The sequence below is a fragment of the Rhea americana genome, unplaced genomic scaffold (genome assembly GCF_003343005.1).
Source record: "Rhea americana isolate MKP2758 unplaced genomic scaffold, rheAme1 scaffold_249, whole genome shotgun sequence".
Lineage (NCBI taxonomy): Eukaryota > Metazoa > Chordata > Aves > Rheiformes > Rheidae > Rhea > Rhea americana.
In genome coordinates this window covers 538,843-556,085 of record NW_028186367.1, presented here as the reverse complement: position 1 = coordinate 556,085, position 17,243 = coordinate 538,843, and the positions used below count along the sequence as shown (strand labels likewise).

General features: G+C 41.0%; 1 protein-coding gene across 1 annotated transcript in view; it reads right to left on the bottom strand.

The window, feature by feature from the left end:
- Positions 1-17,243, bottom strand: part of DNAH9 (dynein axonemal heavy chain 9) — a 211,248-nt gene that overhangs the window by 82,356 nt on the left and 111,649 nt on the right. The window contains exons 51-54 of the mRNA XM_085306864.1: positions 16,020-16,139; positions 5,009-5,197; positions 3,448-3,683; positions 1,155-1,277 (exon numbers count right to left, since the gene is read on the bottom strand). Coding sequence (XP_085162990.1) covers positions 1,155-1,277; positions 3,448-3,683; positions 5,009-5,197; positions 16,020-16,139 — 668 coding nt within the window. The remainder of the gene's footprint in view (positions 1-1,154; positions 1,278-3,447; positions 3,684-5,008; positions 5,198-16,019; positions 16,140-17,243) is intronic.

Here is a 17,243-nt window from a genome sequence, read left to right as displayed (position 1 = left end):
TTTTTTTTTTTTTTTTTTTTTTTTTAACTGCAAGGAGACTGAAGTGTCACGCCACCTCTGTTGTCATCTCCTCTCAGTTTTGCAATTTTTTTTTCCTGGTACTTAGGAATATGATTCTCTTTGAAATACTTCTTTCCTTTTATTCATGTAGTTGAAACCCAGAACCAGCCATCTTTCCCATGATGCGTTCCCTYGCAACATCTCTGGACAGCCTGCCTTTGCCAGAAGCTTAGTGTCCTAAGATATTTTATRAGAGTTCAATAGTAAGAAAACCATTTTTAAGGAACTTAAGGAATAYGAAATCCAGAGCTTAATAGGCATTTTTTTTTCTGTTCAAAGCCCAAAGCAGGACTGTATTGAGAGCCACTACTGAAGTCACAGAGGTCAGTCCATGCTGTGTTCCYCTTAGCTGTAAAACCATTAGCAGCAGAGACTTATAAAAACCTGAAAGACATGTACCCTTCCAAAGGACGATGACTCCAGTATGTGAAAGCCAGTGAAACAACATCAAAAGAGTTTCTGAATTAAGTTCAGTATAGACCRCTGAACACAAAGTTTTATTTGTTGCCACTGTTTGAGCACATTCTTATATGTAAGAAAAAATGATCAMATTTTTAGAAAAAGAAAAAAAATAAACTTACTTGCTGCTCCTCCCTCTGAACTCCTCCAGGCTGACACAAAGAACTACTCCTCAGTAAGAAACACTTACAATATTCTTAATACTTAAATTTGCAACTGTATTCCTACTCAGTGTGCAGTGCTTCSTAAAATCTAAGGTTGTATTTCCTTCACAACAGCAATTGCCACTTTGGCAATAATTCAGTGTCAAGATAACCAATTGCAGACACCAAGGACACTATACAAAAGGAAGAATTACAGATCTCTCTTTCTACATGAGATTTGAACAGCACTGTCCAATAAAATAACGAAAAAAACCAAACCAGATTTATATCAAATCCATCTTAGGACTGAATTACCCATGACTGCCCGATTTAAAATATTCTCACTTCCAAAGGAAGGATATTAGTGCTGTGGCATATGAACATCTACAAATGGAGGTCAGAGAAAGAGGGCACACCAGCATAAAGAACCTATTTACCAGAAAAACGGCAGAGAGGGGGGCATACGTGCCATTAAATCTCCCAGTAGCTCACCTTCCTTTCTTGATTGTTTCTCGACCCAGTAAGGGCCCCAAAACTGGATCCACAGATTCCTCCAAGTTTTCAATCAAGACCAATTCTCCTGCAGCAACGGCTCGTTCCATTGCATCCAGATATCTATAGGAAACAGCAATGAGGCACTGACGTGAGGCTTTGCAGCAAGAAGCACAAGCACATCTCGGCTGTCCAACAAAGAGAGAATCAGATCTCAAACCTCCCAAGGGCAAGCAGTAATACTCAAGAAAAGAACAGGGACAGCAGTGAACAAAGCATGTCCGGATTATTAACTTTCTAGCAAATGCTTCGTTTCTCCCAGAATCCATCAGTATAGGTGTTTGAGAAAGAAAGAACAGGTTTCAGCTCCATTTTGCACAGGGTTTAGGGATTAGGACAGGGTGATAATGATTTAATTCTTCTTCACAAGAGAATTTGACCCCAGTTGCACTTTGCCTAACCACAAATCCAGGTTGCATTGGGATGCTTTGTATTGGGAAGGGCATGGTCAAATGCTTGTGCTGTTTGCTTCAGGGCTGCTCCGTACTTCACATAACTTGCTTTTCTACAAAGAGGAGGGAATGACTTTGGACAGGTGGTGACTGTGCTCTCTGGGCATGGTTACACTGTCATAGGAATTACCTCAGCTAATTCAACTGGCTAAAATTTAGGTTCCTAGTCTAAGCTAGATAGTTGCCCTCACCCTCAAGAGGTGATTTAACCCATCCTATAACAAGTTTCCAAGACTGGYGAACTGCATGGCCATTTGGGAGGGCCAAATTCTCTCACTGAATATAGGAGATGAGAGACGAAGTTCAGAACAAGTACTCAACTTATAGAGAAATATGTTAAAATGATGTSAACCTGTCCCTGATCAGCAGCCCCCATTCCTCTGAGCCCAAAAATATTTTATATGAAGTTAGAGAGAATGACCCCAACCCTGCTAAAATGTTTCTTTTTTGAAGCAGAGAGGGGTGTGAGTTTAAACCTCTAAAGGCACTTGAAAGCAAAGAACCATGTTCTCCTAGATAACAAAACACTGATCATTTATTGTAATGGGACAGTGGATGCTGCTTTTAGCTAACAGCCGAGAATCATCACACTTGCACACAAAACTCCTCTTTCAGAGCACCAACTAGCCTGAGATGGGGCTGGGAGGGGAAAAAGAAAAGATGGTTTGGCACAGCAGGCTGTAATSGCAGCATAGGGATGTTACACGATCTCTCCTGTTCCCTCATAGAGATTTGTATTTAAGTGCCTCCTCTGGCAACATTTCTCTCCCCTGGACTGCTTTGAGTAACTATAAATCATGGTGACTAGGCTTGCCAGGAAACAGAAACTGTATTTAAAGAAAAATACAGCTGTTCCAAACACGTTTTCCTCCCACATCAAAGCAAATGCAATAACTTCTTGTTGTCTTCTATGAGGAAAGCAGAGAAGGTGCCACTGGAACAGCCTAGGCACCCCCAAGACATGACAAGATGCCAGTGCAGACCTGTGCTCCAACACAGACAGAGGCAAACATCTCCAAACCTACATGTACTCTCAAGCACCTAGCTYGTTTCACTCTCAGCTGTTGAAGATGTTTTGCTCTGTATAATTAATAAATCTGAGGGCCCAAGTAGGGATTTGACTATGGGTCCACTCYATTCCAGCAGTGAGTCCTCATTACTGGGTAGTAATAAGCCTGAGACAGTAGAAGACTGGTCTATGCTCTRATCAAAGACAAAAGCTTGGGGCTGAAAGACCTTCCCATAAAAGATTTACCCAGAACAAGGCAAGAYCAGGAGGTGATGAAACAGAGGTGATGTGTATGCTGCGATGAGAACCTCCCMGCTGGTGCTAACATGAAAGCAGAGTTAGCCCAGTTGGTCTTCAGGGCATRGTGATCCTCATGTCAACTTTACTCTCCAAAATCAGGCCTCCTCTCTTCTGCTGAGCCATACAGAATCCCTACTCATGCCCCTCGCTGAAATCGAGCCAGGAGACAGCACATTAACATGAGCCTGAGGCAGGATGCCATAATCCTACAAGTAGCTCAGCCTCTAGCATATCTCTCTTTTCATTCTCAGTTTTAGAGGAGTTTCTATGGTAACTTGACCAAGCACTAAACAGCCCCTCTATTTAATGAGAAATCTCTATCATTTTGGTAATGAATAAGCAGCTAATGTACAAATACATTTGAGAGTTTTCCTAAATGTAATTTGCTCAGAGTCAAACACACACTATTCATCAAATATGACAGACAGAAAGGCATTAACAGATATTACTATGGGATAAGATTCACATTTACCCTTTCTGCCCAATTCGGATCACTCTGAGATCTTCACCATATTTTGTTTTGATCCATTTGATACCCTGTAGCTGGGGATCAACCATGAGGGGCCAACGTTCACAGTTTGTGAGAATGGTGGCATTTTCCGTAGACATCCGATCAGCTGGTAGGCCCTCATTCTGCCAAGCTGCTATATCAGCATCATCTGTCAGCATGATCAGAGGGTCCAAAGATGGAGTTATAGGGATTGGGACCTGGAAGGAAAGGAAGAACGYTTCCTAGTGTGTCAGTACAAAGCTGTGAGTGCAACTTGCAACGTATTCCAAAGACAAACAAGCAGACCAATTCAAGCAAATTTAGCTTAATTAAAAACTGAGCAGTCTTATCTATTTGTGGTTTGCCATTTTACAGGATCGTTTTGATCTAGTATTAAAAGCTCTCCCACTCCTGTTACGAATGAACATAAATTATACAGGAATTTTTGCCTGCAGTGTACTAAGCACACCAAACCATCTCAACCCAGCAGAACAGGTTCAGATCACACTTTGCAGTGTACAAAGTCTTTGAAATGACAGCTTTGAAGAATGTAATTAACACCCTCGTAAGCCGGCTGTTGTGTTGCAAAATGGCATTAGCAGTTCTAGAAACACTTCTCTGATCAGGGAGGCCATTTCTGGATGTGAAAACCAGTAAGTTATCTGTGCCAGTTATCTGAATGGAAGAGGCCTTCAGTTTTTGCAYGGAAAAACAGGTAATTTTCTGAGATTTCTAAGCACAAGTCAGGCCATTTTTGGAATAATATATGCCTCTTTTAACTACGTTCTTGGCTTACTATTAAAAAATGCAGAATGATTTTTTTTTTTCCTCTCATCCTACGGAATGCGTTGCTTTTCTCRGCTTTTTGGTTTGGGCATGATTCAATAGGCTGCCTAGTTGTGGCCTTATTTAAAAGCCTCTTAGCATTCTATCAGGATTTACAACGTTCAGTTAGGTATTGATGCACAGAGAGCTCAATCCTGGAGGAGAATGAGCACTTGGCTTTACTGATATATGAGGGGTTCTGGTAAAAATTAGTTAAAACAAGTTTGAAGCRCACCTGTCTCCATCCAGTCTGAGCAGACATGGATGAAACCCACTGAGGCACAGGGACAGCATGAACAGAATTTATGTGCAGCATGAAGAATTGTCTGGAGTCTTTCTAGGCCTACCGGGGAGCTAGAAATTGACCCCTGCTAACTCCAAGCAGTTCCTTCCACACTACTTCCCTCAGAGTCTGTTTGCTCTCTTTAAAGGCCATCTCTGACTCCTGGTTAAAACTGCACAGCACTGCAGTTCTAATCCGTATTTAGGTTGCAGCATCTGGCATTTTCCATGTGGGAACAGGGTACCTCCATGGAGCAAAGGAGACCAGAACATACTACCCAAATAGGAGTGAATCAAGTGTGACTAGGTCCTCCTCCTCAATCCAAACTGGCAGGAGTGCAAGAGGAGCCCCTCATTTGGGGGATCTCCTGTGGACATCAGAATAYATGGCACTCCAATATCCAGTAATAACTTTTTCTGAGAAAGTAGGGCTTACTTTCAGCTGTTGCAAATATGGCTTCCAGACTCCATCCATGAGATCTTGCCTATATTTCTTGGTGAAGTATCCCAGGTAGGAGACGAAGGCCGTAATCAGTAAGACATCTCCACACAAGGTGCTCTGTTGCTGTTTGAAGTCTTTCACAGCTTCAGCCCATCTCACGTTCTCAGAGGCCAGTCCTCCAACCTAGAATTTTCCGAGTCAAATTGACTATATTACAGTGGTTTCTTCAAACAATACTTCAGTATGCAGCCTCATCATGTCATGTCCCTAACTTCAACTGTCATTTGCTAAGGTTTAAAACCTGATGATGGTAAATACACAATAGTTACTTTGCTAACCCCCTGCTTCTGCTCACTGAAAGACTGGCCCTACAGTCTAGTCCAAATGCCTGCTTCACACCTCGTCTGAAAATCAGCAAGAAACGATTCTCTATCATGAATGTGCATAAGGATACCTCCTAGGAATTTCTGTAGCACTCCATGAAATGTTAATTGATCTACTGCCACAGATTCACACCTAGTTACCCCCTCTCCCACCACTCCGAGCATTCCTCTCCAACAGTCACRACCTTTGGTTACATCCTTTTTGACCACAGTCACATGACATTTTGCCATTTTATGTGTGATCACAACCCTCTTTGGTATAAATTTTCCTTTTCACTRAGACCCTGCCCTGCAAATGCTTGCCTATAGAAACTTTGCATGAGGATTCAAAGCATGAACTGGGGTCTTATTGGCTTTGAGAGAGTACAATAAAAGGAGCTACCTCTACATGCATAGCTAACTCCTTTGATCACTATCTGGGATACTACTGGACCCTCATTCCTGTAATCATGTGATTATAAGAGACCTTAACCTTATTTTTTTTTCAAGAAGATTTTAGCCCTAGTAACTGATAAACACATCTTGAAAATATGAGTGGAGTGCATCCTTCAGGTACACAAGCCAAAAGAACTCAAAGGAGTTTTAAGTTGGCCTCATGAATTTTGAGATTGACAGTGCTGAAGCCTATGGTCAAATCCATAAATCACTCTTCTGTTGTAAAAGTTCTCTGGAAACAACCATACAATTTACAAATCAACCCTACTTACAGGCCTCTGTCAACAGGGCCACCCAGCATTTCCTACTGTTCTTCAGTGTACAGTCTGCATGTGCTTAGGGTTATTTCTCATTTCTTATGAGGAAAAAAMCAGAAACAAAAACAACTTAGAACTACTTCTTCCTTACATTTTGCAAAACTCCTCAATTAAAGAACTCCTGAAAATGTAATTAACATGACACTGTCTCCTTCTCTCAGGTCATTAGTAAATTGTTCAATAGGAGCTGATCTAACACAAATCCCAATGATACGTCTCACAAATGCTTTGAAAAAATAATTCCCTTCAGTTTGGATTATTTTGTTATCTTGAATGATTTACAGATTGCAAGTCCTCAGGATGGAAAGATAACACATTCTGTAATTTCCTTCAGATGCTTACTGAATTCCATTGTCATGAAATAGTTGCATATTCCCACCTGACTTGCCCTGTTCCTAGCAGAATCTTGCTGYTTTCTTGTTGTTAGGAGCCTTCTTTTAATTTCTAACTTAAGTTTACTCCTGTCCAGTTTATACTATTTCATTCTTGTGTAGACATTGTCCTCTAGCTCAAACAGATCTTCTTCCMTCMTGTTTACCTCCAAATGCTCTTATAGACAACAAGTATTTTCTAGGGGATGCACTCTGATTRATTAARAAARTAAAGTTCCTCCGGCTTCACTCTGAACTACATAACCATAGGAACAGCTGTACTGGGCCATACCCGAGGTCCATCGCCCTCGGCATCCTGTCTGCTGACAGCAGTTGCTAGCAAATGACTCAGGAAGAACATACAAACAAGCAAATGGTGATAGTCTCCTGATGTAGTCTCCTAGCTTCCAGCAACTGGAGGTTTAAGGACTTTCTGAAACAGAGCTTATAACTTTGTGTTTAATAGCCACTGATATTTTTTTCTTTATGACAGAGTCCAAATCCCTGTGGAAACCACCTAACATTTTGACATCTACAGCATCTTGTGGCCTAGAGTCCACAGTTTAAATACGCTTTGTGTTAAAAAGTTCTTCCTCATGTGTGCTGCCTGACCTTTTCATTTGCTAGTACTCACAATGTAAAAGCTGAACGATCATTTAAGCTTCACCTTCTCCATATTGCTCACGATTTCCAAGCCCTTGCTACCATTTTTTCCATCTCCTTCCAAAGCTGAAAAACTTCACTCGATACAGCTCCTCATATGGAAGCCTTTTGATTGTCCTTGCAATCTTTATCAGATCATGTAATCTTTATCATCCAGTTTCTTCTTATTGTTACCTTTTCTGCACCATTTCCAATTCTATTATATCCTTTTGAGGTAGCAGAGGCGACAGAGGATGTTGGAAGCTCAAGATTTATTCAAGATGTATTTATACAATAAGTTTGTGATTTTTTTCCCTGTTTTTTTCTCTCTTCTTTAGGCAATAAACCCCAACAGCCAATTGCAGCTTGGGATTTCACACACACATCCACCTCCCCCGGGAGCACAGTGCTCGCATATTCACAGAACTCTTAACTCCAGTATTTAATTCCCGAATTACTAACTCAGTATCATTCACTGTGTCTGTAAAGTAATTCCAATGCAGATTACTTTATGTTCATCTAGCCTGCGTTTCTCTTGATATTTTATTCATCCATCACTTGGTATCATTTCTACAATTTTTTGTAGAAGACTGYTTCATCTTTCCTGTATTCATGTTATTAACAAACTACGCAATTTGCTTACTCACCACCTTTTCCAGATCATTTATTCTGATGAACATAAGAAATAATAAACAACAGCAAAATATCTCTGGTGACCTTCCTGCCTTGACAAAGCTGACCATTTATAAGAAACTGGTGAAAACTGTGCAAAACAAAGCTCCTTCTAAGAACACAGACAGAAGCTGCAGATTTTCTAATCCCCTGTTCGACCTCAAGCCCTGCTATAACCTGCTCCAGTTCCATTCTGCTTTTGTGCAACTACCATGTGAATTACCACGCTGTACACAGTGTTTCAGACAAAGTTTTACCAGTGGCTTTTATCAATATCAGGTTATGCTGTTTTTTCCCCCAGCGTTGCTARAAAGCCTGCTCCTGATATGCTGTAGGGCTACATTTGCCTTTCTTGCAGCTGCACCACCAGTGGGGCAAAGCCTCAACAAATACATTCAAGTGATCCTCATCAGCTGTCAGGCACAACCAGCTTAGACACAAATGTCTATTATTAGTCCATAATTACGTGGCTGCACCTTGCATTACTGCATTCTATTCCATTCCTATTATTATCCAGTTATTTCAACTACAATTACACTTCCTCTTCATTTGTGCGAATTTCCATTTTTTTTTTTTTTTCCGTTTTATGGTCCATCTCACCATGTGCTCCCACGTTTACTGGAACACAACATAAGACRTCAAGAAATACCGAGTGGCATTGGATGTACCTGCTCTGTTCCTGCTCTTTCCTGGATGTTAGTTTGGGGCCACAGCTGGAGTCTAGAAGAAACTAGACAGACCCTTGTCTCACTCTGCGTAACTGTTCTTAGGTCTGCTAGTTGAAAGAGAATTAAAGCATTACACTTCTAGTCTCGGATCATACTTAAATTATCTTTAATCTCAAATCCAATGATAAAGCATAGTAGTTCACTTCCACCATCCTTACTTTGCTGTTTTTAAACCTATAGGCCTTTTCTCCTGTTTCCACRAGCAGGTCAATTCTCATATTACCCCCAAAGTTCTCAGCCTCTAAGACTAAGAAGTCTTTGCTGATCTATTTTTCTAATACTTGTAGACTCTCTACTTATTCCTAATTAATTTATTCAGGTGATTTTTCATTCTTATATCCTGATGGTGTTTTTTTCACTAGTTCTYCTCCTTTGCATGGATCAGAGACTACTGACAGTTTTAGTATCTTAAAGAAACCCCTAGTGCCTTTCACATCAGACTCTAGAACTCATTGGAATCTTTTTATTTAGCAAGTAGCAAATTTAAAACCATGGCATTTGATTATCTTTAGCTCTTCAGTAATAAGGGATAGTGAACAATCATTCCCTATTCACCTTCTGCATATAATTTTATAGGCTTTGTTACATCCATCCCTACACAGGCTCTTTTCCAAACTGAAGAGTCATAATCTATTTCCTGTCTTCACAAACAGAAGCTGTTACATACTTCTTTGTACTTTTTCTAGGTCACCTACAGCCTTCTGAGATGGGCTAACCAGAACTGTGTGCAGCATGCAAGACATAGGCACACCCTAGATWTGGAGTGATATAATGATTATTTAATCTTTGTTTCCTAATCTTTTCCTGCTAATTCCTAATACTCAGCTTGCCTTTCTAACTTCAGCTGAGTACTGCACTGCTGTTTCTGAGAACTCTCTACAATGACTCCAAGAGCTCTTTTYTAAGTGATAATAGTGCATGTAGGGTCTATTGATACAAATGCATAATTAAGGTTCATTTTCCTTGCATGTATTATTTTGCATTTGTCATCACTAAATTTCATCTGCAACATTAACATGTATCACTCACAGACATTCCCACGTACTATCCTCCCTTTGCTGGTCCACAGATCACTATGAACATTGYCTTGTTCTGGCCCCTCAGATTCTGAGGCATGTTTCCTAGTCTGCTTCATGATATGCCAAAAWGAAACGAAGACAAAAGTAAAGCTAGAAGTTAAGCTTGCCTTCATTCCCCTTGGATCACTTTCTAACCCAAATCTGTGTTTTTYAGACATATTCTTCATACAATCTCCATTTCTGCCCCCTACCCAACCAAAACTCCAAGCACTCAGATCTGCCCACAGTCATATCTTGGYGACATATCTTGGAAGTCTAATGAATTGCACATCAGCAAGGGCTGCCAGGATCTATTCTAGATCAAACCCAGAAATGGCATGGAAGGAGGAGTACCYCGCACAATAGTTAATCGCAATAGGGTTAGTTCCTTGCAGGCACCACAAAACCAATCCATTTTTGATAGCAGTAGTAGCAAGCACTGCTTTTTAACTTGGTCTTAAAAACAGCCAGTGGAACTGGCACTGACATAACTTGTTCTTGTCTGCATTTACAACTGATCACGTTCAGCATGCATTCAGCTATGACCCCTGCTAGCAGCTGTTCTCAGCAACAGCTCCCTCCTGCAACCAGTAAAAATTCCTGGTGTTTCGATGGACCCAAAGAAATCTGAATTCAAGTTGTTCCCAGGGCCAGGAGGGTGATGAATATGACCTGGGACTTGGTACCACCACTCCTCCAGCTTTGCTGTCCATCTTATGACAAGCACAACAGGACATCATTGCTATAAAAGAACTCCTCTAAATAAACAGAATCTCTACTAAACTATGATACAAAGGGTGCAGCTAGCATCCCAGGCACAAGTAAGGAGACAGCTGCCTTCCTGAGGACTGGGCTCCTCTCTCCTCCTTTCCCAAAAAGCTTTGGCAAATGGGAACAGTTCTAGGAAATAAACCTGACCGTGCCCAGATTTTCTGATTGTCGCTGATCCTAATCGTATTGTCCTTTTGTTGTTTTCCATACGTTCCACAGTAAGTAGGGACTACTGCCACTGTCATGTCTCTCAGCTCTTTGGCAGTATGAGGGAGCAGAGGGACCTTCGGCTCTTTATAATCGAATCACAGCTGGCAAAAGCCATATTCCTCCTCCCACTAAAGCTCCGAATGGGAGCACAAGGGTCATTTATTCATATATGGGGCTTCCAGACGCAAGTCTGAGTTGACAGTCTGCTCTCATCTCCAATGGGTAACGAGACAGAGTCACTGGATTTAGTTTGAATGCCTTTCTGTGACAGTGGCTAATGCTGCCTGCAGAACCTGATACTTAATTATTCCAGGCGCAGAAYAGCACACTCCAGAGGTTATCTTCACAATGCATCTCCAGGTATGTTGCAAAAAGTTGGTGGCAAGACGGAAGTCAGAGCCCTCAGTGCAGTAGCAAGAAACACTTCCATCCAACAAATCACTGCTCTGAGCCCAAGATTGGAAAGCTGAAGGTGACAGTCCTTCAGTTCTAGTCTTAAGACAACGTTAGCAGAGGATCTTTGCAGGAAATGCTGCCCAGAGATAGGTCATACACTACTAAAATGTGTTGCTAGTCTGTCTATCTTTTCCAGGTTTTTCCTGGCACAACTGCATAGGTTTAAGAGGGCTGGGAAGGAGGGAACTGCAGAAAGATAATTTGTGAGCCTTATTTGCAGCATTAGGTGAGTTCCAAACATCACTCAACTATCTTTTCAACCTTTGCCTTTGGAGATATCACAGGAGTAGATGGTAAACAGGATGGATATTTATATTTTTTTCTCTTGTTTGCTGTCATAGCCTTTTTTAGACTGTACATTCTTTGGAGTAGCAGGTTGACTCTCCATTGCGTTTTTTGTGTGTGTGCATATATCCCTCAGCAATCCATAGACAAAAACAGAATCCAAAATACCCCATTCCATCCTTCTTTGCTCCATAAAAGTACAGGGTTGACATTGGCTTCCCTAAACACTCAGTATCTTATCTGCTATCAAAGCTCATGTCAGGCTGAAGAATTTACCCAGCATAGCGAAGCAGATGATGTTTGCTAGCTAAAGATTAATATGAAATACATCGTTTTTCCAGCAAAATCCAGGCATCAGCTAGTACTCATCTTCCTCATCACTGCAAAGACTATGCCAGTTTTCCACTTGTATGATGCTCCAGAGCTGTATGATCCTGGATGAAGGATCAGAGATTTGCTTCTCATTTGGCTTCTTGATCCCTCTCTTTCTCCCAGTCCCAACACCTGCCCTTGGGGGATTTAGATAGTGCAAGCAGGAGCTGCTGAGTCAGTAACAGATGGGACAACTTGCACCATGGGAGGAGATGCAAGTCTGAGACAACACCAGGCACTTAGCTGGCAGGTTTGAGTTGCCACTTCCAGATACACTCTGGTTTCAGCTAACCAGGATGTCTGATACAGCACTGTTAGCTGGGCACTGCAATAGCTGCTTTTCTTTGGCCTTACCATTGGGAAGCAAAGAGCAGGAGTTTCAGCAGGCTTCTCATGTCCTTGGGACACCTTGCAAATGGAGATTAGAGCAGGCTTTTAACTTGCCCCAAAAAAGCAATGTACCCAGCATTTCTTTTTTTCTGAAATGATGAAGCAAAGGGGAATTTCAACCTGATGCCAGGGGAGATGAGGTCTTGGTACCAATGCCTTCTGGGGAGTGGGTGGAAGAAGGAAACACTGGTTGATTGCACAGAAAATGAAGTTTAGCTCTTCTCAGCTGTGTATGCAGAAGATACAGCTTGGGGAAATTCTCCATGCTTTCAAACAGAGGGCAAAACTGCTCTCCAGATCTATTTCCTTTAGTATCACCTTTCTGAGCTTATGAGGCCATGACAAGTTGTGGTCCCTGCTATGGCAGTGTACCGTACTTGAGCACAAGTCTAAATTCAATTTAAATGAAAATGGCTTCTAAATCTCAGCAATGATTAGTAGTACTGAAAAATAACAATCATATTTAAAAGTACAAAGCCTAAATACGAACAATGCCCTATATCTGCCCCAAAATCAAGCATGTCTATTCCGCCAATTTCTCTTAATGCAAAGATCAGGCCAGATGCTAATTAATCCTCCTTTTTACTTTTACAATTTTCTGTTTGCTTCTCTAGGAGTAGTTTTGACAAAAGACTTGAAACCTAATCATCTAAACATTCTAATTTTGGTACGAAATACTGAAATAAATGTAGGAATGGCCAGTGTCACCTACTGGTGAACAGAAAGAACAGCACAGCATTTGTGCTAGCTTGCACAAGACCAGAGAAGAGTGTGGTGGGAAAAGCAGTTTGGGCTTAATCGTTTCTGGATTGCTTTAATGGCTTCAAGATTTCTATGTTTGTTACTGTAACATCCAACATGGAGCCGTCATTACACTGCCCGTATAATGAGAATATTCTTTTCAGAATAGGTCATCGGATCACCCAAAGCATTTCAAGAGAAGAGAAACACAGCTTATAAAGATAGGGCAGCTAGACTGCCTAGACATGAAATAATCCACCAATATCATGCCTACATAATGAAACACTTGCTAGATTATTTAACAGTTAAGGATATCCTCCAGCCCCAGCAAAACACTTAAACAAGTACTGCTTTTAAGTGTGTATTGACCCCAAGCATGCGAGCAATCACAGTTAATTAGCAAGGTAATGAACATGCTTGAAGGCAAACATATTCCTAAAATTGTTGTTTCTCTGAGACTATACTGTCTGTAAAACAAACACAGTGCTATCAACTACAGGTATACACATACATCATCACAAAAATCTTAATTCTGATCAAAGAAGGAGTTTCAAAATTTTGATTTCAATGTCTAATCTTCATTTCAGAACCAAAACTCTTTCTTTCAGTAGATTATTAAAATATAAAATTTCTGAAGGAACATATGCAACAAGTGACAATTCATCTTGCTAAAATATTTGCTCATTTTATTTTTCAAGGATAATTTTGGTAGTAGGACAAACTCCCCTTCCCCCTAAAAAAAGGCATTAGGTATCTCCTTATCACACTTACCGAATGAAGACTTACATTTTAAGCAAAGAATATGCACTTTAATCATACATCTCTAAGAATTCAGGTTGTTTGTTACAGTGGTATCAATCAAGATGAAATTAAGCTACATTCAGTGTAAAACATATATGCGTGTGAATATATATTCTAAAAAACACACACACATATATTCACACACATATGCACACACACACACACGAATATATCTATGTATCTACATCTATCTATATCTATATGGAAAGAATTGAAACCATTATGTCTATAGTGCTTTTTTATGAAACATTTTCTTGCTGTATTTTATGTTTACTGACTTATAAATGACTCAGAGCCACAATCTACCTCCACATCACATGCTACAGTTAAATAGGATTTTGTTTGGTTGCAGAAAGACACAAGGAAACAGTCATACTGCAAAATCTCCCTAGAAATATAAACTGCTCTTTCAAATGAAAATGTTACTTTCTCATTTTAATTAAAGGTTATAGAAACATTCAGTGAGATTGAATCTGAAGAATATGAAAACCTAAAACTTCTATGGTTGCATAAGAGATATCTACATCAGTATAGGAAGGGACTTATCTGCTGTTTGTCTTTGACTCCTTATATCTGAGTGTATCACAGTCTTGTCTGTGTTTGCCTGCAAAGCTGCTGTGCTACAGAGGTGCTGTACTCCTATTTTCCGAAGAGGTACGTGGAGATTAGATACTAAAGGTTTTGGTGGGTTGGTTTGTTGGGTTTGTTTTGTTTCATTTTGTTTTTTAAGTTTCCCAGCACCTCAATATGCAGGCAGGTGAGTTGCACAGTTTTCAGGATCAGTTAGATGCCCCAGCTTTTTTCAGGTGCCCAGATTCTTTTGAAAATCCATCAGAAATCTAAATAGCTTTGAAAATCCAGGCTAAAGCAATTTGCTGAAGGTCATATAAGAGGGTTTGAGGGCAGGAAATGGAGAACTGAACACAAATCTCCATGTCCCAGGCAAAAACTTAACCACTTGACTATCTTTTCTCTCTATCACTACAGGATACATTAGGATGGATGACTACTTTTCATATAAATTACTGTCCTACACAGCCAAAGACTGGTAACACGAGTAGAGAAATCTGCCTCCAGCATTACTTCTGGAAATATCTTTGTATCCTGCTACCAGCCACACTGTCAGAAGCAGTTTCAACAAGAGAGATTGAGACAAACTTACATCTCGGAATAAGTGAAGACTCAGCAGGACACTCCCTTGGAGATATGGGTTCAGTCTCCCAAAAAGGAGAGTAGTTTGAACACAAATCTGCTCCACTTCTCCACTGCCCTTGGGTAAAGAGGGGGGTCAATGTAGCCCAAAGACCAGGCTGCACGGCCACAAAGACAGGCCGTGCATTGCAGCGAGTTTTGCCATATCTTAGGTATGAGGCACGTGCTGAGCAACTTGGCCCTTAGACACCTGGGCATGCATCTAACTCAAAACAGGGCAAGGCAGGCACTTCACGTGCTAACAGCTTTGGCAATAGTAGTATGTGAGGACAATGTGTAGGGTCATACTGTTATGCATCTGCCTACATCTTCCCTGTGGATCTAGTGAGCTGGATGTCCAAACAGCACAAAATACACAGCTCTCCACTGAGACAACGTCAACACTGCCTTCACGTGCCAGAGTTTGGGCTTGAGTTACCAAAGCCAGCTGCTCGAAGCAGGTCCATCCCCTCTGCCAGCTAGGGCAACGCTCGAGGGGCAGACAGGTTCTCATACCTTTGTTTCCTCGCCTGGAGAAAGAGCTGGCTTGCTCCAGATTACAACCAGTAAGAAAGTCAAAAAACAAAGCAGTAAAGGCAGAGAACTGGATGTGAGCTGGGGCTCTAGCTAACTGGACAGCGTGAATAGACACTATTATCACTTATCTGTGAAACAGCGACAAGGGCATTGCCCCAGCAGAGGGCTAGAAGGCTACATAGTTTGAAGATACAACAGACTGTGRTGCATATCAATCTACTGATAATGGGGACACACACTTTTTCAGATCCTTTCACTGTTAATTTTTTGTCATTTCAAAACCCACAAAAGCTACTGACACATTACCACRTTTGTTTTAAAGATATGATCTTTGAGTCACATAATTTTGGCCCATCAATACTTGATCATGCAATTAAATAAAAAAAAATAAAAATAAAAAAAAGACAAGAGCTGTGAACAGCGTATAACCCGGCAGTTCTCTGTAAATACATACAGAGCCTACCCAGATCTAYGAGAACAGCCAATGCAAAATCATTTTCATTACTAAAAGTTGCTGCAATGCAGAAAATATAATGTATTCTAAAAAATTAGAGGATGTAATGTACTGTGTGCACATAGTTTGCATCTCAGTGGCACCTGACAACWTCTATTCATACAATTAAAGTTTCATCTGCTGGTACTCACCAGTCGATTTGCAAGGGAGATGGTACATGCTGTAGCTTCAGCTTCTTGCTGACATTTGAGTTTGTCTGAAGTGGCCTTCTCAAACTTGGCTGTGAGCTTTCTCAGGTTTTCATTGAGGCGCTGCATATGAAAAAAAGGGGAAAAAACAGTACAATTTTAAGGAAATCTCTACTCTAAATATGACTTTTGAACATTTTCCTTATATTGCCCACCACATCTAAGCTTGTATCACTGGTACTCTGTTCTCTCAGTTTAAGGAAAAAATGGCATCTGAATTCTTGAAGGAAGGACTTTGTGTAGGGCTCAGCTTGCAGGACTCCAGAGCTTGGCAAGATGATGTGTGCCTACTCCCTTGAAAAAGACCATCAGCGCCTTGCAAGTAGAGTTAGCCAAGCTCCAGCACAACTTACGCTGAGGCTGTGGGGGATCTGGGGCAKGGATGAAGCCCTGCACAAGACTGCACTGCTGGGGAAGCCAGCACAGGAGCAATGTGCAGTAATCTATTTGCTTTTAACCCATATTCTTTGCAGTGGACAGAGGCAAGGAGGATGCAAAGGCATTTTATGTTGGGCTCTGGTACAGTGTGAATCTGAACAGATAAAGGGGATTWCAGGCTGGCTAGTCCTAACGACCAATACCGATGAGCAGTGCTTGGACTACAGCTGAAGAGTAAGTAGTGCAGCCTAGAGAAAATTTTCTATTTCCTGATACTGCATCTTCCTCAGACTCAGTCCTGTTCCTTAGGTTCTGCTGATTTATCAATTTGTTGTTCAAAATCCCAAGAGGCTACCTGAAYAGTGGGACACATGCTCAAATCATCTCCAAGCTGCATCTCCTGCACCCTATTTCTAGATGGGAATAATACACAGAAATTGATAAAGTTCCTCAACCCTTCAGGCTAGCTGGGTGTGCATCACAGGACAGCTCTTCTCCAGGCAAAAAGTTCAATCAGGTACACTCTCAGATGGGGTCACTACACATCTAGGTTAGCTGCAAAGAGATCCAGGACTGGGAAGTGGCAGAAAGAACTTAAAACACCTGGGACCTTACAGCACTCCTCATTTGCTAGGAAAAAAAAAAAAAAAAAAATCTGTCTGCTAGGACAGATGTACTCACACTTTGGTCTCAAACAAATCAACAGCTCCCTTGAGTTCCTGGAACATTTTACTTCTGAGATAAGAGAAGTAAAGGTAATAATTGATTTTATCTGCACGCAATGTAAAC